At 61.8% G+C, this 26642-nt stretch overlaps 1 protein-coding gene across 3 annotated transcripts in view; it reads right to left on the bottom strand.

Annotated features, from left to right (window-relative positions):
- Positions 1–26642, bottom strand: part of MEGF6 (multiple EGF like domains 6) — a 136665-nt gene that overhangs the window by 94204 nt on the left and 15819 nt on the right. For all 3 annotated transcript variants that reach the window (XM_063805650.1, XM_024355909.3, XM_063805648.1), the window contains exons 2-3: positions 21456–21590; positions 14229–14338 (exon numbers count right to left, since the gene is read on the bottom strand). In XM_063805650.1, the coding sequence (XP_063661720.1) occupies positions 14229–14325 (97 nt within the window). In that variant the 5' untranslated portion in view covers positions 14326–14338; positions 21456–21590. The remainder of the gene's footprint in view (positions 1–14228; positions 14339–21455; positions 21591–26642) is intronic.

Genomic DNA, 26642 nt, shown 5'->3' with positions numbered 1-26642 from the left:
AACCTACTAGGTTGGCCCCAGCCCCGGGAGGGGATGCTCTGGCCCAGGCCGGCCAGACCCCAGGGAGGGGAGGCTCCGGCCCAGGCCAGTCAGACCCCAGGGAGGGGAGGAGATAAGGTCCTGGCAGGTGGGGAGCCACGTGATGACAGCGGCTGCCCTGGGGCTCCCCTGCGAAAGCGAGGCCAGGGTGTGAGGGTGGAGGAGGCCACAGCTGGACCTGAGAGGCGAGGCAGGGGCTCTGGAGAGAGAGGGGCGCCTTGTGGCTTGGCAGGCAGCCCCGTTACTGACAGACCCACACTGCCTCGCTGCCCCCTCCACAGCAGGTGCCCCCCAGGCTGGACCAGGTGCCCCCCGGGGGCTCCAATACCAACTTCCTTCACCGGGCAGCCCCTACCCTGCACGTTACTACTTGGGAGGGCAGGGCCAGGGTGGGAGGGCAGGGCCAGGGTGGGTGGGCTGCACCTCACCCCTGAGGGGTGCTTGCTGGGTGACTGCATGGTCAGCACAGTGACCTGAGACCCCCTGCCCCACCCCGGAGCCTGTGTGACCTGTGGGCTCAGTGAGTTTGTGTGTCACTCACAGCACCCCTGCCAGTAGCAGGGAGGGAAGCTCTAGACAGGGGGGCCCTGCCGGTGGCTGGGCTGGGGCTCCTGGGATTCCCAGGCATAGGTCGTGTCAGCTGAGAGGAAGAAGGACACTCAGGCACTCGTCGTCTAAGCAGCCCCAGACCAGGGGCTGTGCCCGGTGGGGAAACTGAGGCTCAGAGACTTCATTACCTGGCCTGGACCACAGAGTGAGCCATGACCGGCTCGGGCTTCAGGGCCTATGTGGCCATCCTGTTTACAGATATGCCCAAGGCCAGCACCCAAACCTGGACTTGGGGTCAGGAGGACCCGGCCTGGGCTGGCACAGAGAAACACGGGTCCCTGTGAATGCTTCTTCCCCCCACCCTCCTGCAATCACAGCCACTACCACTGCCCCAGGCATGGCGGCATCCCCTCCCCGCCTGGGCCCTCACACACATCTGGCCACATTCAGGCCCCACCAGCCTCTTCCCTCCAGCCAAACACCTGCAGCCTGAGGATGTGTCCGAACGCGATAGGGTGGGGGCCGGGGGGCTGCAGGGAAGCCGGATGGAAGTTGCCATGACCCTGGAGGAAGCACAGGAAATTCCCCAGGGACCGGGGACCAACCCGGGGCCCAGTAACAGGAAACATCCGTGTCCCAAGTGTTGAGGCCTGATGCCTGCTGACTTGTGCAACTGCAGCAGCAAGCCAGCTGTGTTTAGTTCCCACCATGAGGAAGGTTTTAGGTTTTCCTTGTCCTGAAGACCTCTAGCCCCAAATAGCCAAGACCAATCACCCCTGGGTGGGGAGCAGGTGCCGGCCTGGAGACCACCCCTAGGATGCTGCCCTCCCCAGGCTCTGCTGAAGGACGGAAGGCAGGACCTGCCCAGATCTCGGAGCCTGGGGAAAAGCAGCCACTCACTGCCTCCCTCCTCCCACCCTGTTTCCCATGGGCTGGGCCCCACCCTCCTGTTCTCAGGGCCCCTCTCCCGGAGCCCGTGCCCACCACCCTGTGTCCCTCCCATAAACCCCACACCCTTGCCTCCCTCCCTGCCCTCCCAGGAAGCATCTGCCTAAATCTGAAACAAAGGGGAAAAGGAGTGTGCTTCTGAAAATCCCAGCCAGACCCAGCATCCCTGCTGTCCCGGCTGAGGACACCATCTCTCAAGGCAGGCGGAGCTGACTCTGCCGGCGGAGAGGGGCACACGGACCCTACCACAGGCGCACCCAGCAGGGCACCAGGCCCGGGGCAGCCACTGCCCTCTCTTCAGTGTCCAGGACAGACATTAATCGTTGGTCTTCGTCCTGGGCTAGAAGGAGGACACGGAGACCAATGATTAACGTCTGTCCCAGGCTGGGAGGGTACGGCCACAAGATGTTCCCCGGACCCCGGGTCAGTCACTGGGATGCGCACACAGCGAATCCTCCTAGCAGCTCACCTAGCGGCTCAGACCAGGGGTCTGGGAGATAGCCGCGTACGCACTGGATCATTCACCTGCATCCTGTCCAAAGCCAGTCCAGTCGGGTCCACCCTCAGGGTATCTTGAACACACCCACGTCTCTCCACCTCGTCTCCGCCATGACACCAAGGCCACCGTCATCTCCTGCCCTCTGCAGACGCCTCTTAGCTGGCCCCAGCTTCTCCTGCTCACTCTATTTCCATTCTCTACCCTCCTGCCATAGTGACTTTTTAGAATACAACTCAGATCTTTGTTCCCCGGTTGCAAACCCTTCACTGGCTTTCCATTGACTTGGCACAAAATGCCGCGGCCCCCAGATCCTCCCTATCAGACCCCCGTCCGGCTCCTGGCCTCACCCCAGACTCAGCTCTCCCTGCTTGGGGGCCTCCCATGAGAAAGCTGCTCTCTGTGTGGACAACTCTTCTCTTCCCCAAATGTCACTTCCACAGGGAGGCTCCCTAACCCATCTCCAAATCAGAGCCCACAGCGCCCCGCTCTTGCCCCCTCTAGTGCCTCTCAACTGTGATTAGGCACTCAGTTGGGGTGACAGCTCACTTCCCATGCCAGGCCCTGGGCTCCCTGAGAGCAGCCCCCAACTCCATCTTGATCGCTGTCACGTACCCAGTTCCGACACGCAGGTGCACCGGCAAGCTTGTTGATGAAGGGGTGAATGAATGAACAAACCACCGCATGGCCAGGCCAGCCAGGTGTGAGGGACCTGTGGATGCTCCTTGGGGAAAGGGAGGGCGCAAGGGGACGGAGGAGGAGGGCTGCCCACGGACTTGCTCCCAAGGGGTGGAAAAACACTAGGAGGCTCTAAAACAAAGATGCGCAAAGCTGCGCTCCAAACCGAGAGCAGGTGTTCCTGGTAGACACCCCCATGCCGTCAGCATCCCCTCCGCACTGCAGCGTGTGCTGACAACGCACAGCCACCTGACAACGCACAGCCACCTGACAACGCACAGCCACCAGACAACGCACAGCCACCTGACAACCCACAGCCACCAGACAACGCACAGCCACCTGACAACGCACAGCCACCAGACAACGCACAGCCACCTGACAACGCACAGCCACCTGACAACGCACAGCCACCAGACAACCCACAGCCACCAGACAACGCACAGCCACCTGACAACGCACAGCCACCTGACAACCCACAGCCACCAGACAACGCACAGCCACCTGACAACGCACAGCCACCAGACAACCCACAGCCACCAGACAACGCACAGCCACCTGACAACCCACAGCCACCTGACAATGCACAGCCACCTGCAGCAGCCCGGCCTTCAGAGCTGTCGAGGGCCACGCCTCTCCCTCGTTCACAGAACGGGAACTGGCAGTGAGGACCGTGGCCATTTGCCAGCTGCCCAGCTTCCCAGGCATCTGCTCTAGGGTGAAACTGGGCAGGTCTGCCTCAAATTCCTAGACCTAAGGCTGGGAGGGCCCTTAGAGGCATCCGGGGTACCACCGGCGCGGGACGGCAGGTTTGGGGAGGGCATGGCGGCATGTCCAGGCCATGTCTGTAGCCTCTTTAACGCCCCCCACTTTCTCACATTGGACTGAACCACAAGCAAACGCCTCTCCCAGTGGCTGGAGCTCATTTCCAGAATCGGGTTAACTGTGGAAAGGGGACTGGATTCCTCTCCAGGGACTCGGTTCCTGCAGGTGAAGACCTTGGGCCACTTCTCTGGAGCTGCCGCTTGGCCAGAGCCCTTGGCAACTTTTCTTCCTGCCCCGTGAACAACCCAGCCATCCTTTGGGAAGTTGGGGTGACCACCAGGCGGATCAAGCCTTCCTCTCCTCCTTCCTCGCCCACCACCCTGGCTCTCCAAAGGTGATCGCTGGAGCAGGGGCAGTGCACCCAGAACCTTCCAGAAGAAGGAGCTCCAGCTGCCACTAAGCATCACTCTGGACTCCGGTGACTGGCGCCACGTCTGTGCCTCATGGCCTGTGTTCCCCCGCACCAGAGTCCCAGGGCAGGCCCACGTCCCCTCACCATGCACCAGCAGAAACCTCCAGGGGACAGGGACGGAGCCGAGGATCAGGGACTCCTGCCCCTTCTGCTGAGGACATTCAGCAGTCCCCAGGCCTGCATCTGAGACGGTAACCACAGAATCCAGGGTAGGTCTCTGCCCGCAAGCACCGGAGAGGCATGGGCGGGCGGTAAGGCCGCTGCCCTCAGCACCTGCACACCCCCTGGATGGGGCTCCCAGCCCGGAGGTGCCTGGGGACTCTAAGGCGTCACAGGGCTCCCCACCCAGCACCCTACAGGGCAGCTCTTGTGCTGAAGAGGGAACAGAAGGAAGTTCTGGGCCAGGTGTGAGGATGGGGCTGCAGCCATGAATGGGAGCGGGTGTAGGTGTGAGTGACACACATCCTGTGTGTGGGAGTGAGTGACACGTGTCCTATGTGTGTGAGTGAGGACACATGTCCTGTGTGAGGACGTATGTCCTGTGTGTGGGTGTGAGTGACACATGTCCTGTGTGTGGGTGTGTGGACACGTGCTGTGTGTGGGTGTGAGTGACACATGTCCTATGTGTGAGTGTGAGCGAGGACACTTGTCCTGTGTGTGGGTGTGAGTGACATATGTCCTGTGTGTGGGTGTGTGGACGCATGTCCTGTGTGTGGGTGTGTGGACGCATGTCCTGTGTGTGTGAGTGAGGACACACGTCCTGTGTGTGGGTGTCTGGACGCATGTCCTGTGTGTGGGTGTGAGTAACACATGTCCTGTGTGTGAGGACACTTGTCCTGTGTGTGGGTGTGACACATGTCCTGTTGTGGGTGTGACACATGTCCTGTGTGTGGGTGTGAATGAGGACACTTGTCCTGTGTGTGGGTGTGAGGACACATGTCCTGTGTGTGGGTGTGTGGACACATCCTGTGTGTGGGTGTGAGTGACACATGTCCTGTGTGTGGGTGTGTGGACGCATGTCCTGTGTGTGGGTGTGAGGACGCATGTCCTGTGTGTGGGTGCGAGTGTGGACACGCGTGCTGTGTGTGGGTGTGAGGACACATGTCCTGTGTGTGGGTGAGGACACATGTCCTGTGTGAGTGACACGTGTCCTGTGTGTGGGTGTGACACATGTCCTGTGTGTGGGTGTGAGTGTGGACACATGTGCTGTGTGTGAGGACACATGTCCTGTGTGTGGGTGTGAGCGAGGAGACATGTCCTGTGCATATGATTGAGCACGGTGTGTGAGCATATGTCTGCACATAAGCATGCATGTGGCGTGTGGCCTTGTGCACGCTCGAGTGAGCATGTATGGGCATGATCGTGAATAGGTGCTCACAGATGTGTGTGCGTATGCGTGTGTGTGTGCCAATCTGTGCAAGGCAGTGCATGAGTGAGCTCGTCTGGTGGGCGGCGGGTGCAGATGCAAACGTGTGCCTGGCACAGGGGTCTGTGAGTCTGGATGTGACTCCATAGGAGAGACCTGGGGTGTAGGGGTGGGGGTCACAGTGGGACAGCAGGTCCCGCCGGGCCATTTGTGAAGCCCGTGCTGTGTCTGCATGGAGGAAAAGGGAGCCCAGAGCCTGGGGCGCCAGCTCAGCCAATTCCCACGCTGGGACTCGGGGCTGGCATGTGGCCCGAACGGAAAAGGAAAAGCAAACGGCGGAGGCAGGAAAATGGAGAGCGGCCCGGGGTCCACAGAGGGCCCTGCAGCCCCTTCCCAGCAGGCCCAGCCAACCAGGTGGGCAGAGGCCACAGGGCCCAGATGACCCAGGAGGGGAGGGAGACCTGCCGGGCCCGCCGACCTGATGGTCCAACAGCTGGACATGGGGCCCCAAGCCCAGGCCTCACCCTGGCACCCCTGACTATAGGTGCCAAGGCCGCAGGTGCACCAGAGCCCAGATCCAGGGCAGTGTCCAGCAGCCTGGACCCCCATCGATTCTGCCAACCCCACCTGTGTGCAAGGAGGAAGGCCACCACCCCCGTCCGGGGTTTCTGCAGCACCACAAGCTGTATATAGCACCCCTGACATAAGTAACTCCATCTTAGAGTCAGACTCTATTTCACATCTCACAGGGCACTTTGCCAACAAGGACAAGATGTCTGTTGCTTAAGAAACAAATTTTAAAAATAAAGATTGCATGCAACACAAACAAGCACACTCTCCACTCTCAGGCCTCACCGAGGACTCCGCGGTCATAACACCAGCGGGCCTTCAGCTGCTGGAAAGGGCTGTCCTCGTGGAAAGAAGTCAGCATCTGCCCCGAAGGCTCTGCCACATCAGAGGCCCTTGTAAGGCCCACGGAGGCCGCCAGGGCCAGACCAGGAGATGCTTTTTGTCTTTGTTTGTCTTTTGTCTTTTCTCCCGTTGACCCTTTCTCCTATCTCTTTTTCTCCCGGTGTTCAATGTGACTTTGTTTGTTGTGAAATGTTTAACCTATAGCATTTATATATTGACTAAGTACACTGTGATATATAGTTTGCAATGTTGACGGGCGTGTGGAGCGGCGGGAGCCTGCGTGCCTGCGGCTCTGACTACAGAGTGAACCGGAAGCACGAAGAACCGCCTCCTCACGAACTTCATGGAGCCCACAGCCTCTGTGATAGAAATAGCATCAATAAAGTCTGACATTGTGGAAAGACAGGATCATGCTCATGCGTGGACCTGGCTATCTCTGAGCCTGCACTGCTCATGAGACAAACCATCGCAACCCCTCCCTGCAGACTCAAAGCCTGCGCAGGCCATGGATTTCCTGAGAATGTGTTTGTCCTCCCTGGACAGCTCAGCATCCCCCAGGTAGCAAGGGGACAGGAGGGGCCAGGAGGGGACAGGAGGGGACAGGAGGGGGCAGGAGGGGACAGGAGGGGGCAGGAGTGGCCAGGAGGGGGCCGGACGGGGCAGGAGGGGACAGGAGTGGCCAGGAGGGGGCAGGAGTGGCCAGGAGGGGGCAGGAGTGGCCAGGAGGGGGCAGGAGGGGGCAGGAGGGGGCAGGAGGCGGCAGGAGGGGACAGGAGGGGACAGGAGGGGACAGGAGGGGGCAGGAGGGGGCAGGAGGGGGCAGGAGTGGCCAGGAGGGGGCAGGAGGGGACAGGAGGGACAGGAGGGGACAGGAGGGGGCAGGAGGGGGCAGGAGGGGACAGGAGGGGGCAGGAGGGGGCAGGAGTGGCCAGGAGGGGGCAGGAGTGGCCAGGAGGGGGCAGGAGGGGGCAGGAGGGGGAAGGAGAGGATAGGAGGGGACAGGAGGGACAGGAGGGGGCAGGAGGGGGCAGGAGTGGCCAGGAGGGGGCAGGAGTGGCCAGGAGGGGGCAGGAGGGGGCAGGAGGGGGCAGGAGGGGGAAGGAGAGGATAGGAGGGGACAGGAGGGACAGGAGGGGGCAGGAGGGGGCAGGAGTGGCCAGGAGGGGGCAGGAGGGGGCAGGAGGGGACAGGAGGGGGCAGGAGGGGACAGGAGGGGGCAGGAGGGGACAGGAGGGGGCAGGAGGGGACAGGAGGGGACAGGAGGGGGCAGGAGGGGACAGGAGGGGACAGGACAGCCTGGAGAGAAGCTCTGGGTAGTCACACTGAAGCGTCCTCCCTGGGCCGTGGGTGCCTGGGGGTCTGCCCCAGAGTCGAGGGCCAGGCAGGCTGGGCACAGAGAAGGGCTCCAAGGTCCTGCAGCCCCAGCCTTCACAGAGGCAGGGCCGGGCCCAAGCTCTCTAGACTCAGTTCTTGCTCCATCTGCAAATCCAGAATCCCACCCCTTCTCTCTGCCCCTCCTGACCCCCCTGAACTGAGTGAGCCCTGTCACCTCTCACAAGGGCCACCATGAAGCAGCCCTCACTCCCACCTCTGCCCTGCACAGCAGGCCCAGCCCCTCCTTTGCACAGACTCTGCCCCTGCCCTCATGAGGGCCCCAGGCCTATCCCCCTGTGGTGGGGTGGAAATCCTGTCCCCCAAATATTCCTGCCTTCCTGTGACCTCTAAATGTGACCCTGCTTGGAAATGGGGTCTTTGCAGATGTGATGAACACCACGACTGAGATGAGGCCCTGCCGGATTAGGGTGGGCCCTAGGGCCTGCAGAAAAGGCCCCAGAGACACACAGAGGGGAGATGACCATGTAGAGACGGAGGCAGAGCGGGCAATGAGGCGTCTACGACCATGGAACGCCGCGGAAGCTGGAAGAGACAGGAAGGACCCTCCCCTAGAGCCTCAGGAGCAGGCACAGCCTTGCTGACACCTTGATCTGAGGCTTCTCTCCTCCAGAACTGTGAGAGAGTAAATTCGCATTGGTTTCAGTGCTTGGCTCGTGGTCCCTTGCTGCAGCAGCCCCGGGAGCTCATACCTGCGCCCCCCACCCCACGCCCGTCCCATTTGCTCCAGCCACAAGATCCTGCCTCAGGGCCCCGCACCTTCTGTTCCCTACTCAGTGACCTCTTCCCAGGGACGTGCAAGGCCCACCCCTCACATCAGTAGACCACCACCACCTGGACAGAGGAGCCTTCCTGGACCCCCATCCAAGCCAGCACCACCCAGCCCCTCTGCCCCTTCCTCCTGCCTCACTTTACTCCGTAGCATTTCTCACTGGAGGCTTCATCCTTTCCTGAGTGTCTCCTGCAAGGACAGGAGCCCCAGGAGGTCAGGGCAGGTGCAGGTTTCTGCTCACTGCTACCCTCTGGGTCCTGAGCACCGCGGCTGGGCCTCCATGACCGTATGTCAAGTGGATCGCCTGCATCGGCCCCGTTCAACACATTTTAGGGCACTGTTTTATCTCTGTGACTTTGTGGCTTCTTTATTTTCCTTTTCTAAGATGGCCTCAAGATTCAAGGTGCAATTAGTTTGGGAAAGCCTGTATAGTCTGTCTCAGGAATCCACAGGGCACATTCGCATATTAAAGGCTCTGAAAATTCCTGCAAAAGAAGAAATCTGCTGAACTATGGTTTAGGAAACGCTTACTGGACCACAGAATCCCTTCCCAGTGCCCATCACAGCCCATGGAGCTGGTGCAGCTCCTAACTGTACGCTGAGGCCCTGCCTCTCCGTCCAGTGGCCTCCCCCTCCCCTGGGCCAGGCCAGCACAGCCCATATGAGGAGGTGCAGGGTACAGGGGGCTGCAGGCAGGGTATTCCTGGGCTTTGTTCCTCCACGGTTCCACCTCAGGGTGTGCATGTGGAAGGACCGGCGAGTCAGCTGCTCCAGGCTGGCGCTCATCTGCCACTCTGCCCACCGGGGAGCCCGGCTTGGAGGAGGGGTGCCCAAGGTAAATGGTGTTGCCAGGACCAGGGAGACTCCGGCTGAAACATGGGCAGTGTCTGGGAAAAACCTGGCACCGGACCAGGATAAAAGTGGAATTCAGAGAATCCATGAGCAGGAAGGACACCCCCCAGCAAGAGGAGTGGGTCCGAACCCCACTGCACCCGGGCCACAGGCTCTGCAGGGCATTGTGGGCTCTGGAAGCCCCGGTCATGAGGCCCCACCGCCCCGCCCGGCACTACGTAAGTGGCTCTCAGGGAAATCATAACACTATGAGCAGCTTCCGGCCAGTCTCACGGGCGTTAGCCTACTCCTCGCTCCTACACAAACACGGCAGGGCTCCCAGGCCCTGACATTGTCCTCCACGGCTGGGTGTCCAGGTCACACAGAAGCAAGGAAATTTCACAATGGCTGGGGGCTGGGGGGCATCATCGGCTCAGGGGCCTCCCCTGTCCCTCCCCTGCCAGCAGGGGCTGGAGGGCGATGGAGAAACAAGGAAGGGGGCAAAGGGTGAGAAAAGAGAGGGCAGAGACAGAGCCAAGCCCTGACCCACAGGGCCCTCTAAAGAGTGAGCGTCTGTCCTGCACAGGGGCCGTGTAAAGAGCGAGCATCTGTCCTGCACAGGGGCCGTGCACCCCACCATCATCCTCCAGCTCACAGGGACAGCGGTGCCCTGGTCTAGGAAGCAGGGAGGACCCTGGCTGGGCGCGGCCCCAGTGCCCACAGGCACACTGGCTGGGGAGACCGTGAGCAGCCGTGTGTGACTCTCAGCAGACCCCACAGAGGCAGAGCCTCCCAGGGGCTGAGGGGCTCCAGCACCTGCAGGGACCTTGAGACTCCCACCCAACACAAGCCCCCGACCCCACCAGCAGCCGCGCCCCGCCCTCCTCGCATGAGCCAGCAGAGATGGGAAGCGCACGGCAGAGCTGGAATGTGGCGTCGGAAACGCTCGGCTAACCCAGGGTGGGAAGGCAGAGCCTCAGCTGAGCACGGGGAGGCAGGAAGAGATATCCCAGAACCACCGAGCAGGGGGTAAGGCCCTGGGCTCGGTCCCCAGAGACCCCTGCTCACAAGCCCTTGCACCAAGCCCTTGGCCAAGGGATGCCATGACCAAGGTGCCCAATCACCGTGTGTGCCACTGTCACTGTCACTGCTACTAACAGGAGTCACCACAGGCCAAGCAGACTTCACCCAGGCCTCCTCCTCTAAGAACAAGAGCTGGCATTGCTTGAGCGCTTACTGTATACAGGCACCAAGCAAAGGCTCCACATGAAGTGACTCATTTAATCCCAGGTTTTCAGGTGGGTGTTGTCACACCTAAGTCCTGGAGCCTGAGGCCTGATGGGGGCGCGGGCGAGGGGGCTGTTGGGGGCTGCTACCAAGGTCTCAGAGCTCACAAGGGACCTGATGGGGGCGCCAGCGAGGCAGCTGCTGGGGGCTGCTACCAAGGTCTCAGAGCTCACAAGGGACCTGATGGGGGCACCGGCAAGGGGGCTGTTGGGGGCTGCTACCAAGGTCTTGTAGCTCACAGGGGACCGGATGGGGGCACCAGCGAGGGGGCTGGTGGGGGCTGCTACCAAGGTCTCGTAGCTCACAGGCGACCTGGAGGGAACTGAGCCCAGTACTGAGCCATGTTTTCCACTCTTGGCTGCTTGGACGGGCATCGGCATCCGGCCCATCAGCGAACACTTGCTCCACATGCTGGCTCAGGTCAGGCCAGGCCAGGGTCCCTGAGGCCACCCATTCTGCCCTGCCAGGGCACTACTGTGGGATGCAGAGAAGCCCCCAGCCCCAGCCAGCCCAACAACCTCACACAGTGGCCCCAGGAGAGCAGCCGGTCTAGAGAGAGGCTGGCACGGTGCCCCCAGGCCTGCGGGTCCCGGCGTGCAGCCCACTGCCCTGAGAGGGGCAGCTTGAGGAAGGGCCTGCAGGCTTCCCTGCCTAGACTGGAGGCCTCGTGGTGTGGGGAGGTCCAAAAGCCTTGGCCAGGCCCCCCGCTGACCCTGACTCACTGCTCCCTCTCTGACGTTCCGGGCTCCCAGGCAGCCCCCCAGACACTCCCACAGTCCCCAGCACCACCCTCCAGGCCCCCAATGGCCCTCATCTGCTCATCCTCACTCCTGCAGGCCTCGTCACACCCTGGCCACAGGAGAAGCATCTGCTCACAGTCAGCATCCCAGCCACGAGCTCCACATGGGCAAGCACCCGCTGCCAGGGTCCCCGAACCCCCAGGACTGGGCAGCAGCTGAGCCAAAACCCAGTAAACAATTGAGTGACCAAATAAATGAATGACTCCGTGGATAGCACAGGACGCGCCAGGCAGCACCCCTCCCACCCTTGGGGCTCAGGCGTAGCCCGTGTGAACCCTGACTCCTACCCACCCACCGCCCCCCTCACTCGCTGGGACCCAGCCATGGGGTTGAACAGGGAGCGGCCGGAGAAGGAGATCACAGGGATTCCCCGGACCATGAAAACAAGCAAAAGTAAAAGGTACAAACAAGCAAATCTTGCGCTAAAAACGAATGTTTAAAAACAAGAAGAAAGCCAAAGCTCAAGTCCAGGATCTGTGTGGAGACCCCACCGACGTGACAACCAGGACCCCCACCCTCCCCTGCTCCCTGCCCCCAGCCTCAGCCCAGCCCGGGTTGCCCCGGGGAGGGTCTCAGCCAAGATGCCCTCCACCCCACTCCGGCCAGCAGGGCTAGGCCAGGGCAGAGCCACCACGTTCTTCTAAGGCTCCAGGGTCCCACATGCAGATGGCGGCCTAGTGCCTGGCCACAGCACAGGCAGGCAGAGCTGGCAGGACGGGCCCAAAGCTCACCTCGAGCCAGGCTGGTGATAGAGATGGGCACACTCACTAGGCCCTGCTGGGACCATCGAGACACTGAGATCCCCACAGCGGGGAGCGGCTGAACCAGCCTCGGGGGACGACCCAGCAGCCCCTGCCCTCAAGCCTGACTCTGAGACAGTTACTGCTGACGCAGGTGAACACAGGGGCACACGAGGATAGCCAGAGCCCAGCTCGGGGCTCGGAGGGGACGGCATCGGGGGAACGCGGCTGCGCGCACCTCTACCTGCAGTTGCCTTCCCTGCCTGGGCTCTCCACCCCCGCCCCACCCAGGACCCCAGGCCCAGGGGCACCCCCACCCCCGCCCCAGCCATTAATGCGGCTGTGCCTTCAAGTCCCCTCCTGGGAACAAAAAGCCCGCTCTCCCCCAGTAAACCCTGGGGACTCGGGCTGGCAGCCCCACTTCCTCTCCCCGCCCCCGGCCTGCTCCAAGCTGCCTATTGTTTCCCCCCATTATTAGAATCCCCTTTGGCAGGCCCCAGAACCCCTGCCTCGGAGTGGAAACCCGGGGGAGCCTTGGCTTTGATGTCTGCCCCCTCCCCACTAAAAGGACCCCTTTGTTCCTCCCAGACGACAGGAGCAAAGAAACAGGCACATCTCAGGTGCCATCAGCAACAGTGGGGGCTGGGACCCCCTCCGAGGGACGGCTGGCCAGCACCCCCCTCCCTGCTGCCAGCAGTGGCCCCATCTCCTCCTTCTTCCTTGTTACTCTCCTCCCTTCCTGGAGAGAATTACCCACTTCCTCTACTGGAAAAACATGGCCATCATCCCTTCTCTTCCCCTTTTCCTGCTGGAGCTCGAGCCAGGACGGGCAACTTCAGCCCCGGTTTGCAGCCCGCATGCTTCCTGTGTGAGAAGAGCCCCTGCGGCTCCAGGCAACTACCCGCCATAAGGACCCCTAGAGCTGGGTTCTGTTCCTGTCACCGGAGCCCAGGGGAGCCCACTGTCCATTAAACCTCAACGTGGAGCGTGCTGGCCGGACATGGTGGCTCACACCTGTAATCCCAGCACTTTGGAAGGCCGAGGTGGAAGGATCGCTTGAGCCTAGGAGCTCAAGACCAGCCTGGGCAACATGGTGAGACCCTGTCTCTACAAAAAATACAATAATTATTCAAGCGTGGTGGTGCACACCTACAGTCTCAGCCACTCGGGAGGCTGAGGTGGGAGGATTGCTTGAGTCCAGGATTTTGAGGCTGCAGTGAGCTATGGTGGTGCCACTGCACTCCAGCCTGGTTGACAGAGTAAGACCTTACCTCTAAAAAATAAACATAAAAAGTAACAAAATAAAAATGTGGGGAGTGCGTGACTCCCGGCCACACTCCACGGCGCAGCCTGTCCCTCACTGGCAGGATGCCACCTCGATTTTTTAGGGGAGGCCGGCTTTATGAGACAGGGTCCCATGACCTCTGGACTGACCCCTCCCAGGGAGGGACACTGACCCCTTTGCCCAGGCGGTTTCACCGGCGGGGCTTCTGTCCCCATGCCTGAAACCCTTCCCAAACATCTCTGTAGCTGTGAGCCCCATTCCTTTTACAAAGCAGAGGCTTGAGAGCCGCCCACTCAGCTCAGACCACCCAATTCCAGTCCTGGGCCCCCATCTCTGAGCCCCAGCACATCAGCACCTGCCCAGGTCAGGTCGTATGCAGCACGGGCCTCTCCAATTGTGCTGGCTACATAACGGAGAGAGGAAGGAGCGGCTCCCTTACACCCACTGAAGCTGAGGCCCGCCACCCGGCCCAGATTGGCCTTGGGAGAACATGGTATAGGGAAACAGGGCAGGGAGAGGGACTCAGGGAGCTGGGGGTGAGCGTGGTGTGGCAGGTAAACCCCGAACTAGGCTCAGGAGTACATGAACCACAGACACCAATGCATGGCCCCAGGAAACCCTCAGACACCCTGCCAATGGCAGGCTCCTGTCCTCCGGCAGAGCCAGCAAAGTGGACTGACCCCACCCAGCCCCAGCTCTCTCTTTCCGGAGCTCTGCCAGCCTCGCTGACGTCGCTTTTGCAGCCTTTGGCAAACGGCGTTGCTGAGCGAGTGGCCCCTGAGTCTCTCGTGTTGCTGGGGAAGGGCGATCCCCACCAGGCCCGGGGCAGATTCATGGCTCTGCTGAGTCCTCTGGGGTGGAGGTGGAGGGGAGGGCAGGGAGGCGCAGGCGGCACTCACCCGAGAGGCAGCCCTTCTCGCCGGGCTGCTGCGTCCACCCTCGGCAGCACCTGAGCACAGTCCGGGCCTCCGTGGTATACACCTGCCTGTAGCCCATGTAGTAGACGGTTCTAGAAAGAAAGAGAGAAGGGAAGTGCTTACCGTCGCGGGACTGGCTGTATTCGGCTCTCACTGCACCCCTGGGGAGACTGACTCTGCGTCAGCCGGGTTCCCGGTGGCACAGGCTGCAGCACCAAGGTTCCTGGGTGGGGTGGCTGATGCCAATGCCCAGCCAGGTTCTTCTGAATGAGGGGGCAGCATGGAGGCAGCAGGGGCCGTGCTGGAGCCAGCGACAGTGGCCTCGTGCTGCATGCAACCTGGGAACACGCTACCTCACTGCCCCTGCCTGGCCCCCTCCCTCCCGACGGTGGTCCTGGCTCCAGGCTGGCGTTGGGATGCACATCTCACCGCTCACTCGGCTCTCAGTGCCAGGCAGGTCTGTGAGCATCTCGGGGAGTTGGAAGTGCCCAGCCCTGGAGCCAGAATGGCTTCTGGGATGAGCCAAGTGGGCCCATGGTGCCCGGGACCGGGTGGGCTGTGCCAGGCAGGGGAGGTGCCAGTTCAAACTCCATATTCTGAGTCCATCAGTGAAGCAGACGGCCCCAGTAGGAGCCCCACACACAGGTGCGATGGCCACTGCCCCCTACACCTAGGAGGACAAAGCTGAGCTGGGGAGACAGAGGAGACCTGGAGGAAGCAGTTAGGGGAGCAGCAGGAGGACCTGTGTGGGCCCAGGTCAGAGAGGAGGCACCATGACGGGCAGGCAGGGAGGGCTTCCTGGAGGCAGTGTGGCCAGGGCAGCCTTGGTTCACAGGCTGGCTCCTGCTCAGATGGGACGGGCTGCGGCTGTCACTAAGGCTGAGCAGAAAATGGTAAGGCCCCCCAGGAGACGGCAGTGTCCTGCTGGGAATGGGCAGCCCGATCTGGCCAGCCTGAGAAGGTGCCCACAGCCAGAGAGACCCCAGCTACCCAGAGGACACGACGTCCCCCTCCCCAAGTCCAGACGCTGCCTCAGGCCACCAGCACCGTGCAGTCCACAAAGCCCGGCCACCTCAGGGCACCCTGCGCCATCCCCTGCCCAGCCCCCGTCTCCACCCCAGGGCACCCCGCGCCATCCCCTGCCCAGACCCCGTCTCCACCCCAGGGCACCCCGCGCCATCCCCTGCCCAGACCCCGTCTCCACCCCAGGGCACCCCGCGCCATCCCCTGCCCAGCCCCCGTCTCCACCCCAGGGCACCCTGCGCCATCCCCTGCCCAGACCCCGTCTCCACCCCAGGGCACCCTGCGCCATCCCCTGCCCAGCCCCCGTCTCCACCCCAGGGCACCCTGCGCCATCCCCTGCCCAGCCCCCGTCTCCACCCCAGGGCACCCTGCGCCATCCCCTGCCCAGACCCTGTCTCCACCCCAGGGCACCCCGCGCCATCCCCTGCCCAGCCCCCGTCTCCACCCTGCTCCTACAGGCATCACCAGCCCCCACGCATGGGAAGTCTTGGCAGAGCATTTGGCAAGGGGCCTGCCTCTCCCACTCTGGGACTCGCCCTGAGTGGGACAGCTACAAACCTAGAGCAGAGGGAAGGTGGGAGGTGGGGGCACCCCAGCCCACACAGCCCCAGCAAGCCTCCCACCATCACAGCCCCATCCCGGGGCTCCTAAGTCTCAGTTCCTCCTTGTCTGGGCCTCTTCCAACTCGAGCTGCCCCCAGCAGGCCGCCAACCACCCACTCCATGCCCCCTAAAGTGAAAGACCCTTGGAGAGGGCTGGTCGGCCCGCGGACCCCGCAGCCCCTGTGAGGACCGACCGCTCATTGCCCTGCAGCCACCAGCAGCTCACACAGCTCCACTGCCACCAGGGAGCTGGTTCACGCAGGGCTGGGGTCATCAGGGGAACGAGGCCTTGGCCACACGGGTGTCTACTCCTCTGCCTTCTGGAAGGTTCGCTGCCTCTCGAGGAAAACTCCTTTCCTGCTTCCTCAGAGCATGGGTCACATGAGCCCCAGGATCCGCCTGCCCACCCTGCCGTCCTTCCTCGGGGAGCCGCCCTGACGCCTGGGTCCTCACCCCTCCACTGCCCAAACAGCCTCCACCCTCACTCTAGCAAGGACTACTAGCAAGACAGACAGCCACCTGTGCCACCTGCCCACCCTGACGCCCTGTCTCCCGCTGCTTGTTCTGCAGTGACTAATGTCCCCACAAACTCAGGTCCACCCGGCTGTGACCTTACTTCTTGGAAATAGGGTCTCTGCTTCACCTGCAGTCAAGTTAACATGAGGTCATTCACAGTGGATGGGGGACCCTAATCCAGTGACGGGCGCCCTTATAAGAAGAGGGAAATTTGGACGCAGGCACAGGGGATGGCTGTGTGAACAGGAAGGCAGAGACGGAAGTGGCGGCCACAAGCCAAGGCACTCCCAGACAGCCGGCAGCAGAAGCTGGGGGCTGTGACAGACGCCCCCTCAGAGCCCCTGCAGGGGCCCAGCCTGCCCACACCTTGATCTCGGACTTCTGGCCTCTGGAGCTGGGAGAGAATAAAGCCCTGCTGTTTTGAAGCCACCTGGTTTGTCGGGGCTCACTGCAGCAGTGGCAGGAAACTCTTGCACAGCTCACCGCGTGGTACCTGCCCAGGGGTCCCAAGGCTCTGAGGCCTTTGTGTTTGCAAGGACAACTGCTCACGTGCATGTGAGCAGCGGGAGGATGGAGAGAGAGGCAGAGAGGGACAGAGGCAAGACAGAGAGACATAGAAAGAGAAATCAAAGGAGTAGAAGATGCGCCCGCCCCGGGCCTGCCCTGCAGCCTGCAGACCCCACAGCCAGCCACCCTCCCCCATCTCTGCCGCTGTCTGCAGGGGCGGTGACCAGGGGCCCAGCCAACAGCCTGGGATCAAGGGCCCTTGAGCCTCTGGGAGTGGCCAGGGCAGCCGGGCTGCCGTCTCTGGGTAACAAAACACCCCCAGCTTGCCGGGGCTGCTGCATGGGAAGCCGGAGGTGGGCCCTGGGGACCCTGATCCAACAAACAAGCGGGGCCAGTGGCCGGCCGGCGGGCGGGCCGCTTCCCGGAAGCACGTGCTCATGCACGCGCACTGCACAGAGACGCTCTGGGAGCGCCTTGCAAACCCCGTCTTGGCAGGACATGAAACCACTTGCCCAGACAGAAACCGACCACCACGGCAAACAATATTTGGCAGAGCTGAGAGTGTTTGGGCCTGTGCATGGTAAATATTTATCCCCTCTCCCAGGCTGCAGCAGTGCCGGGCTACGTGCTGCTTCCCCGGGCCACTGACCACCCCCTCCATCCCCCCAAAAGGGAATGACCCTTGCAGCCCCTGCAGCCCCGTGAAGACCAGCCCTTCGTTCTCCTGCAGCCAGCACCAGCTCACACGGGCTCCAACGCTGGGGAGCTGGTTCACGCAGGGCGGGGGTCGTCATGGTAACGAGGCCCCCCCGCCCGGTGCCCACTCCTCTGCCTTCTGCAGCCACCAGCTCACAGTGGAGGCCACGGCTCAGGGAGTGTGGGCCTGGCAGGAGGGACCTGAGCGGCAGCTCCACCATCAGAGCCCCTCCCCCACCCCTTCCTTCTCAGGGACCTTGCTCCGCAGAGCGCGGGAGCCCCTTTATTCAAAGGGCCCCCGGCCGGGTTTGTCAGGGAAGTACCCACTGAGGGGGCTGAGGGCAAGACCCCTGAATACCCGGGCGCCCTCTCAGCTGTACTCACAGCCTCACCTACTCTGGGCCGGGCCGGACTGGAGCACCCATCACCCCACGGCCCTGCCTGAGGCAGGCAGCAGGCTCCACAGCCCCAGAAGCCAGATGAGGGGCTGACACCTGCTGCCCTTCTGACCGCAGCCACCACCACACCACAACACAGCCACTGCGGGGCCAGCCCGGGGAGGGGGCTCATCTAATCCTCACCGCTGCTGTGAGCCAGGTGGGGAAACTGAGGCTTTGGCGGGTTCCCACCCTACTGGGTCTCATCCAGCCTGCTGGCCTCCCCCCCAGAGCTCAGGAGAGGAGGTGTCTCCTTGTCTGTCCAGGGCAGGAGGGTGACCCTGCACCAGGCAAGCCAGGGTGCCCTCGGGCTGTGGGGTGCGCAGCTGCTGCCTTTCGCCCTCGGCTCTCAGCCACCCTGCATCCTGCTCCAACCAACTGGAGAATTACCAGTGGAAAAGAATCACCACAAAAAGAGAAGGCCAGAAGCCAAGCCCTCAGGGACACTGTCCTGACAATGAGGCCCCAACAACCTGGCACAGGCACACCGCAGGCAAAGCTGGACATTCAGAGCCACATGTGGCACCCTTCTGGCCTGGGCAGGGTGCCTGCCACCAAGGCTAGCTGTGGCCTCACAGCCCGAGTCACCAGTCACCCAGTCGTGTGACGGTGGAGGGCTTGGCGGCAGTCTCGGCCCGGCTGGCGAGGTGGCAGATGGAGGTGCGTAGAGGCTGAGGGGCGTGCGTGGTGCCCTGCCGGCCAGCACTCATGCTTGCTCCTCACTCCAGGGCCTGAGGAAGCCCAGGCCAGCCCCTGACCCTGCCCTGCTGGGGCTGTTCTGCGCATGGGCACCCCGTTTCTGTGCCCCGTTTCTGGGCTGTGCCAGGCAGCCCAGAAAGGGTTAGGCTCTGACAGGCATGACCCCAGGCCCAGGAAATACTGTCAGCTCAGTTCACGGGTGAGAAAAAGGAGGCTGACGTCGCCAGGCTGGTAGGGGTGGAACCAGTGATGAAACCACGAGCCTCCCATGGCACCAGCTCACCCTTGAGTCACCCCTCAGTGCCACAGTGCTGTGGGGTCCCGCCTCAGCTGCCCCGGCCTGGGCTGCAGCGCCAGGAGCCTGCCCAGCCCTCGCCCCTCTGCGCCCTCCTAAGGTCAGCCCGGGCTGCCTTCCCTGCATCTCCCCAGAACCCTGGGGCCTCAAATGCTCAGTGCCCCGACTGAATGGTGGCCAAGCCAATGAGCAGCGCTGCCCTTGCTGAGCCCAGCCACACATACCCAGGTGTCTGCTGTGTGGCAGAGCTGTCCCTGTGGGCACAGGAGGAGTGGCCTGTGCCCACCTCCACGATGGCACCCAGAGACCAGCTGGGACGCTGGGGTCCCCACCAGTTCCACAGTGAGTTGGGAACCTGGTCATAAGCACTGGGGGCTCGAGGGCAAATGGGCAAGGGCTCAGGGTTAGGGACGGAGACTCCTGCTGGCAGAGGAGGAGAAGCAATGCTCTGAAGGAGGACAGGCGGGAGCTGGAGGGCGGGGAACAGGGCTGGCTCCTGGGAGGGATGAAGGGAGCAGGCCCCAGGCCGGTGCTCCAGGTACCACCCAAAGTCTCGCCGCGTGGAGTGATATCTGGACCTGGCATCTGAGGAGACTCCCCCGAGGCTGCACAGCTGGATTCAGCCTCCAGCAGCTTGGGAGGGGACACAAATTGGAAACGTGGGATTTGGGAGCACCCTGTGCCCACGAACAGCCCCAGAAGCATCCCAAAGGGACAGGGGCCCAGGCTGCGTGTCACCACCTCACTTGGGGCTGGTTCCAGTACAGCACACAGGACGCCCATCCCCCCGGCACCAGGGTGGTAAGAGGCCTCTGGTTCCCCCAGGAGCGGGGGCCAGGTGAGAACAGCCCAGGGTCCTCAGAGGTGGACCTCGGCCCCTCCCCCATGACAAGCCCAGGACCTTGAGGCAGAATGGCCACCTTTCGGGAGGGAGGGTTGGTGAAGAGGCCCGGACACCCTGCATTGGGTAATGCCGGGAGGGGATCCCCTGCCAGTGCCCCCCACTCCAGGCAGGGGGACTTTGTCCACGGCTGCCCCCAGTGCCCTGCCAGGAGGCTGAGGACCCCGGCACATCAGCAATGCTGCTCCCACCCTGCCTTCAGGCCAGCCTAGAGACCACAATGGAGAAATCATGCCCCCATAGCGAGGAGACTTCCTCAGCCCGGCCACCAGCACTCTCTCCAGCCCTGGGCTCAGATGGCTTCTGGCTGCTTCTAGAAACAGAGCTCTTCCACCACGAGCTGTTGGCGGGAGACCTGGCTGATGCAAACAAATTCCCGCAGGGAAATCCACCTGCATCCATGCACGCATGACATCCACAGGGCAGGCCCGCATCCACGCATGGGTAACAGTCAGGACAGACTGCAAGCTGCTATTTTGGGGAAAACAATGAGAGGAGATTTCTTCTTTTTGCTCAGGGTCCCTGAACCTCAGCCCTCCTGAGATCTCTTGTTTTGGGGGCTCAGGATCCCTGAACCTCAGCCCTCCCGGTACTGGGCCGGGTCGTCTGTTCGGGGGGTCGTCCTGTGTGCTGAGATGCTCAGCAGCACCCCTGGCCCCCTCAGCCTGCCCAGCTCACCTGTCACCAAACCTGACTCCACATCTCCACTGTCCCGGGGTAGGAAGACAGAACTGCCCCTCAGTGAGAACCACCATTATTGCTTAACAGTTTTTTTTCTCCTCTACTCTGAACACATCTGAATTGCGCAGCAAACACACATTGACCAGAAAGCTGCCAGAGCCCCCTGGAGCAGGTACAGCAGGTGCAGGTGTCCCGCGTGGACCCCACGCCCAAGAGAGCAGCGCAGAGCAGGGCCTCGGCTCCTCCGCAGATCCCAGGCTGAGAAGCTAGCCACGATCTTCTCTGAGAATGCGTTCCTGCCTTCCCTCCCGCAGACACACGGAAACTCTCCACCTGACACGGGGGCTGCCAGTTCCCCGCACAGCCCGCTTTGCGGCAGGGCTGGCTCTGCAGAGCCTGAGTCTATAAAAGGCGGAGAGGCGTGCACAGGCACTCAAGTTCGGTGTTGAAATAAAATCTTGATTAGTAAAAAGTTTCACGTGTGTTGGGGAACAAGGCCCTAGGGTCAAGAAGCAGCAGCCTCCCACCAGGCCCCTGGCAGGCTGAGACCACTCTCCCCTTCCTGCGTGGCCAGCATCCTCCCGGGCTGGGCCCCTCCTCCTCCACACACCCCTCACAAAGGACTCAGGTGCTCGGCTAAACAGGAGGGGGCTACAGCATGTGAGCAGCCCTGTGGCAGCCCCACCCTGAGGGTGGGAGAGGCCTCATGCTCAGATGAGGGCTTCAGGCGGGGGGTGCGTGTGGCCCCGAGACCAGGACGGGGTCCCGGCCTCAGCTGCCCAGCTCCCGGGTGGTCAGTGCCGCCCTTTGTGTGAATGGAGCCCCTCCCCCAACACGGGCCCCTGCACTTACCTCCGCTCATGGCCCACGCACCACGCCTGCCACCCGCAGCCGGCCTTCCACACCGGCACCGTGTGGCTTAAGGCCTGCACGCACGGCTGGCGGCGGCCCACCAGGGTCAGCTCCTGCTCAGCACACACGTGGGGCCTGGAACAGAGACACGGAGAGTCAGCGCCTCGGCCACCCCCAGCTGGCAACACCCACCCCTCCTGCACCCCCAGCCTTGGGTGTCAGCTCATCTGGAGTGAGGTCCAGACCCGTGGCCAGGCCTCCACGGCACAGTGCCCATGCCAGTGCCCCAGGCCAGCCGTGGGACCCAGGCTTGAGGGCACAGGAGCTCAGGGGAAAAGGCAAGATGACCGCAACATCCCCCATGCGTGGGCCACAGCGTGGATCCTAGTGCCCTAAGACCTTGCGACACAGCCACCAACGACGCTGCCTCAACAGACAGGAACTGTGGCCTCAAGGCACAGTCACACCTCGTCCAGAATCCAGGACCAAGCGCGGGCCCATTCTGTCCTCTCCACCCCAGCCCTCCCCACCTCGCTTCAGAGATGTCCCCAGGCCTGATGTTGCTGGGGCACACGGCTGGGGTGAACCCGGGCCCATCCCCTGTGAAGTCAGCGGCTCCCCGGCATCCTATGACCCACACTGGTGAGTGTTTGCTCTTGGAGGAGGAGGTGAAAACCCCAGCCCCATCCCTACCAAGCTCCTTCAGGTCCCTCCAAGGCCTCTCCAGCCCAGAGGCTGCATAAACCAGGGGAGGGGGCATGCCAGGGACAGGCGCCTTAAGCCAGCCATCCAGACCCCACCGGGCTCAGAGCAGGTGGAGAAAGGACTCAGGCCCTGCAGGGGGAAGGGTCAGAGGGAGGGACCCTCCAAAGACAGCCACACAGGCCAGCACCCCCAGAGCAGGGGCTCGCCCCTGGCCTGCCCTGACCGAGGGGTGAGGCGGGCTCCCTCCACAGAGGCAAATTCGGGGGTAGAGGACAAGGCTCCAGTGCTCGTGTCCCACTGCATCAGGTGATGTCTGGGGGGCCTCAGAGGAAAGAAGAGGCTTGTCCTGCTCTCCCAGCTCTGGACTTGCTCCCCAGAACCAGGGCCAGGCACAGCTGGTGCGGGCCGGTGTCTCCCCTCCAGCCTCAGGTGCAGCAAGCCTGGCAGATCCCACCACAGCCCCTCCCACCTCCTGGGGGCAAGCAGGTGGCATGGGTTCCCCCAGCCTCCTCATCAGAGGTCCCCACCCCACCGGGAATATTGTCCAGGCTCAGTACCGCCCTCCGCCCAGGCCTTGCCAGGAGCTCCTAACCCGCCGCCGCCTGGTGGGCTGGACCCTGGCTCAGCACTCGGAGACTGCCCGCCCCGTCCAGCCACCCTGGCCCCAGGCCAGCTGCCCCCAGATGGAGGCTCTTGCAATGGAGGACTTATTTTTCCTCTTTCCTGGGGCTTGTGCTGTGTGGGAAGCCCTGTGTCCCCTCTGACTTCAGCCCACCCCCTTGTGCTGAACAAATCCAGAAAGCACAGACCCAACATAGCGGTGGCAAAAACTGAGAAGGACAAATGGCAGGGCCTCACCAGCCGGGACAGCAGAGGCTCCACCAGGCTGCTGTGGTACCCAGAGGAGGGACCCTGGCCTCCAGCTGCCCACCCACGAAGGGGCAGACGAAGGCTGGGACCAGAGTCCAGCTCCAGGTCTCCAGTCAAGTCCGAGAGGGGCTGGGGCTGCTGCTGGACATGTCCTGCCCGTGACCTCCTGCCGAGAGGTTCTGCCCACACTCTCCCGCAGTTTCCCAAACGTCCCATCCCAGGGCTGAGGCTTGCCCACCCGAGGTAGCGTTGATTCCTGGAGTCCAAGCCCAGGTGACTGCAGGGCGGGGCACAAGGCAGGGCACGAGGCAGGGCAGAGCTCCTCCTGGCCATGAGCAGGGTCCAGGTTCCCCACCAACTCCCAGACAGACCGGCAGCTGCAGCCGAGAAGCCTCCGCAGCAATGGGGACCCTCCAGCTAGGCGGGATCAGCTGCACGAACCCAGGACAGGTGGAAAGGCTCTGCCATTGCCTCTTCCTACACCAGGAAGACAACTCTCACCTGGGTGGAGAGCGAGACTTCCAAAAACCCCGACTATTTCTACCTGGGAGCTGGGGAAGAGGTGACTCGTTCAGGAGTGCCTCCTCCGTGCCCAGCACCAGGTCCTTTCCTGACATTACATAATCGAATCTCTCCCCTCCCAGGGAGGAAGTGACAGTGACCCCCTGATCTGCTCAAGATCACCAGCTAATGGTGATGACTAAGGGCCAGGTCTCTCCCACCTTCCCCCAGCACTGTTGGGCCTCTGTGTCCCAAGGGCCACGGATCCCAGAGTGAGAATAGGGGAGGGGGCAGGACAGAGGTTGGATCAGGGACAGAGGGTCACATCTCCAGGGAGAGCCCTCCTCAGCCTCCCTGGGGCTGGGTCCTGACCTCATTCCTGACCCCCAGACTACAGCACCCATGGGGGATGGTCTCACAGCCCCCAGGGCCACTGCCCCACCCCACCCTGCTGTGACCCAAGGCTGACCTCTGTGGATCACATCCTCCCAGCACCTGCACACACACACACACACACACCCTCACACTCACACTCTCAGTCACACACAAACTCACACTCAATCACACACATTCACAACCACTCATACACACACCCGCACAGTCACACACTCACAGTCACATACACCCTTACTCATACTCAGTCACACCACACACACAGTCACACACACTTTACATGGACTCGAACACAATCACACTAACACAAGGCACTCACACATACTCTCACACCCAATCACACAAACGCAATCACACACATTCACATTCATATGCATGCTTATACACTCAACATGCTCATACACTCACACACGTTCACACACTCAATCACACTCACTACCATACCCACAATTACATACACACAACTCACAATCACTTCCACACTCAAAATCACACACCCTCATACACACATACACTTACCTATACACACATATACACAATTACACACCTACACAATTACACACATACACACACAATCACACACATACACATTCACACTCACACACAATCATATACTCTCATACACACTCATACTCACATACACACACATACACACACTCAATGACACACAATCACATACATACACTCATGCACACACACACTTCTGTACTCTCACGCATGCAAGCTCACAAACTCTCACACACTCGCACACACATATGCACTCTCAAACTCCCATTCACACACACTCACAGATACACACACAGGCACACACACACTCACACACTTACACACTTTGCCTTCTGGCTGCCAGGTGGGTTTAGTCAATGGGAGGACCAGGAAGAGATGTGGAAGAGGCACTGGGGTGTGGCCCTCCTGTCAGGGGCGGGGGCCGTGCCCACTCTCTCCAGGTTCCAGGACCCGGCCCCCACCCAAGGGATGGCCTTGGCTCCACGGTGGCACCCCCGTGCTTCCTGCGCCCCTTCGTGAAGATCCCTCCCCAACCCCTCTCGGGACAGTGCCACCCTGTCCTCCTCCTACTGACAGATACTCTGTCCCCCTGAAACTTCAAAAATTCACACTTTCATGTAACAGTGTCAAATCTGGGATCAGAGACCGGTGTTTTAAAGAACTAGCACATCTTGGAGGGCAGAACTCGTGATGAACGCACCCACCCCACCAACCGTCGGGCTCTAGGGCTGCAAAGCGTCATGCAGTGGTTCTCAAAGTGGGGTCCCCCGGCCAGGACCAGCAGCCTCTCCTGGGAACCTGCAGAAATGCACACTCCTGGGCCCCACCCTGGACCACTGAATCCAGGACTCTGGGGGTGGGGCCCAGCATTCCTCGGGGTGGGAAGGATTGCGTGTGTTTGCCCAAGCCCACCAGGGGATGCTGGAGCACACTCAAGCTTGTAACCCCAGGCCTAGCGGTTTGAAGCAAGGTCTCACCACCAAGCAGCCTGGGTTTGAATCTCAGCTCCCCACGCCCCATCTTTAAGACGCACAGGTTACTGAACCTCTGCCTCAGTTTCCTCACCTGTAAAATGAGGACTCACAGCAGTGACCTTGCCAGGTTGTCATGAGGGTTAGATGAGCCTGCACAGAAAAGGGCTCCCGACAGCCCTCAGGAGGTGTGAGCTAGTGTTACTGCAGATACTGGGACTGTTTATTCCGGAAAAAGTGTCACTTGTACCTGGAAAGTGGGCCATAGGAACTGCTATAGGCATTGAACGCTTTTGCCGTCCCTGTGCCTTGCAACGCACTTACCCACGGCGAGCCCTGGGCACAGGTGACCTTGAACTCCTTGCCATAAAAAAACGGAAGCCGGGGGGAATAGGCCAATGATCCCTGAGCTTCTGGGCTACAGGGTCCAGCCCCTGACTCTGTGATGGCCCCTGTGCTGAGGGCAGCCACTGTGAAGGGACTCTGTCACCATCTCAGGATGGAGATGACACAGAGAGGGCAGAGCTGTGAGCTTGGGTTTTCAACAGACACCCCAGGCCTGGGGCCTGCTGTGCAGCCTGGAGTCACTGACCATCTCTGAGCCCTCAATTCAGCATCTGGAAAGCAGGCGTGATGACAGCTCGGGCCTCCGGGGCTTAGAGACATCAGGGACACGGCCGGGGTTAGGGGTACTGAGGGGCTGGGTGCTCCCCTCAGAAGGGCCTTCTTGTCCTTCCTGGCCCTCCTCAGACCTCAGCAATCTCAGCTGCCACTAACCAGCAAGACGACAATGCTGAAGGACTCACCGAGACCCCTTGCCAACCCCACCCTGGACCACCCAGCAGCCCTTCCCGCACGTCACACCCGTCACTCTCCCGGCCCCTGCCCGCCTGGTGCGCCCTATGTCTCCCCAATAACTCCTCCCCCTCACGGCTCTCCCCAAGGCCAGAGGGCCCTTGCCCTGCCCAGCCAGGCTGTGGTCCCTGAAAGCAGCTCCTGGATGGCTCTTGCAGTGACCCCCAACAGAATTGATTGATCATCAATCAAGCCAGCCTTCAAGGAGGGGGTGAGTGTGGGAACGACCGTCCCCTCTGGGGACTTCAGCACCGCACCCGCGGCCCCGGCGGCCTTCCCACCTGTGAGGATGGAGAAGGTGGCAGGGGAAGGGCAGGCAGAAGAATGGACAAAAAGAAACCTCCCACTGCTGCACATGGGTCTGAGGAGAACCCAATAAAGCACC

This window comes from Pan troglodytes, chromosome 1 (genome assembly GCF_028858775.2).
Source record: "Pan troglodytes isolate AG18354 chromosome 1, NHGRI_mPanTro3-v2.0_pri, whole genome shotgun sequence".
NCBI classification, from domain to species: domain Eukaryota; kingdom Metazoa; phylum Chordata; class Mammalia; order Primates; family Hominidae; genus Pan; species Pan troglodytes.
The sequence above is the reverse complement of the archived record's forward strand: the minus strand, read 5'-3'. Positions and strand labels throughout refer to the sequence as shown.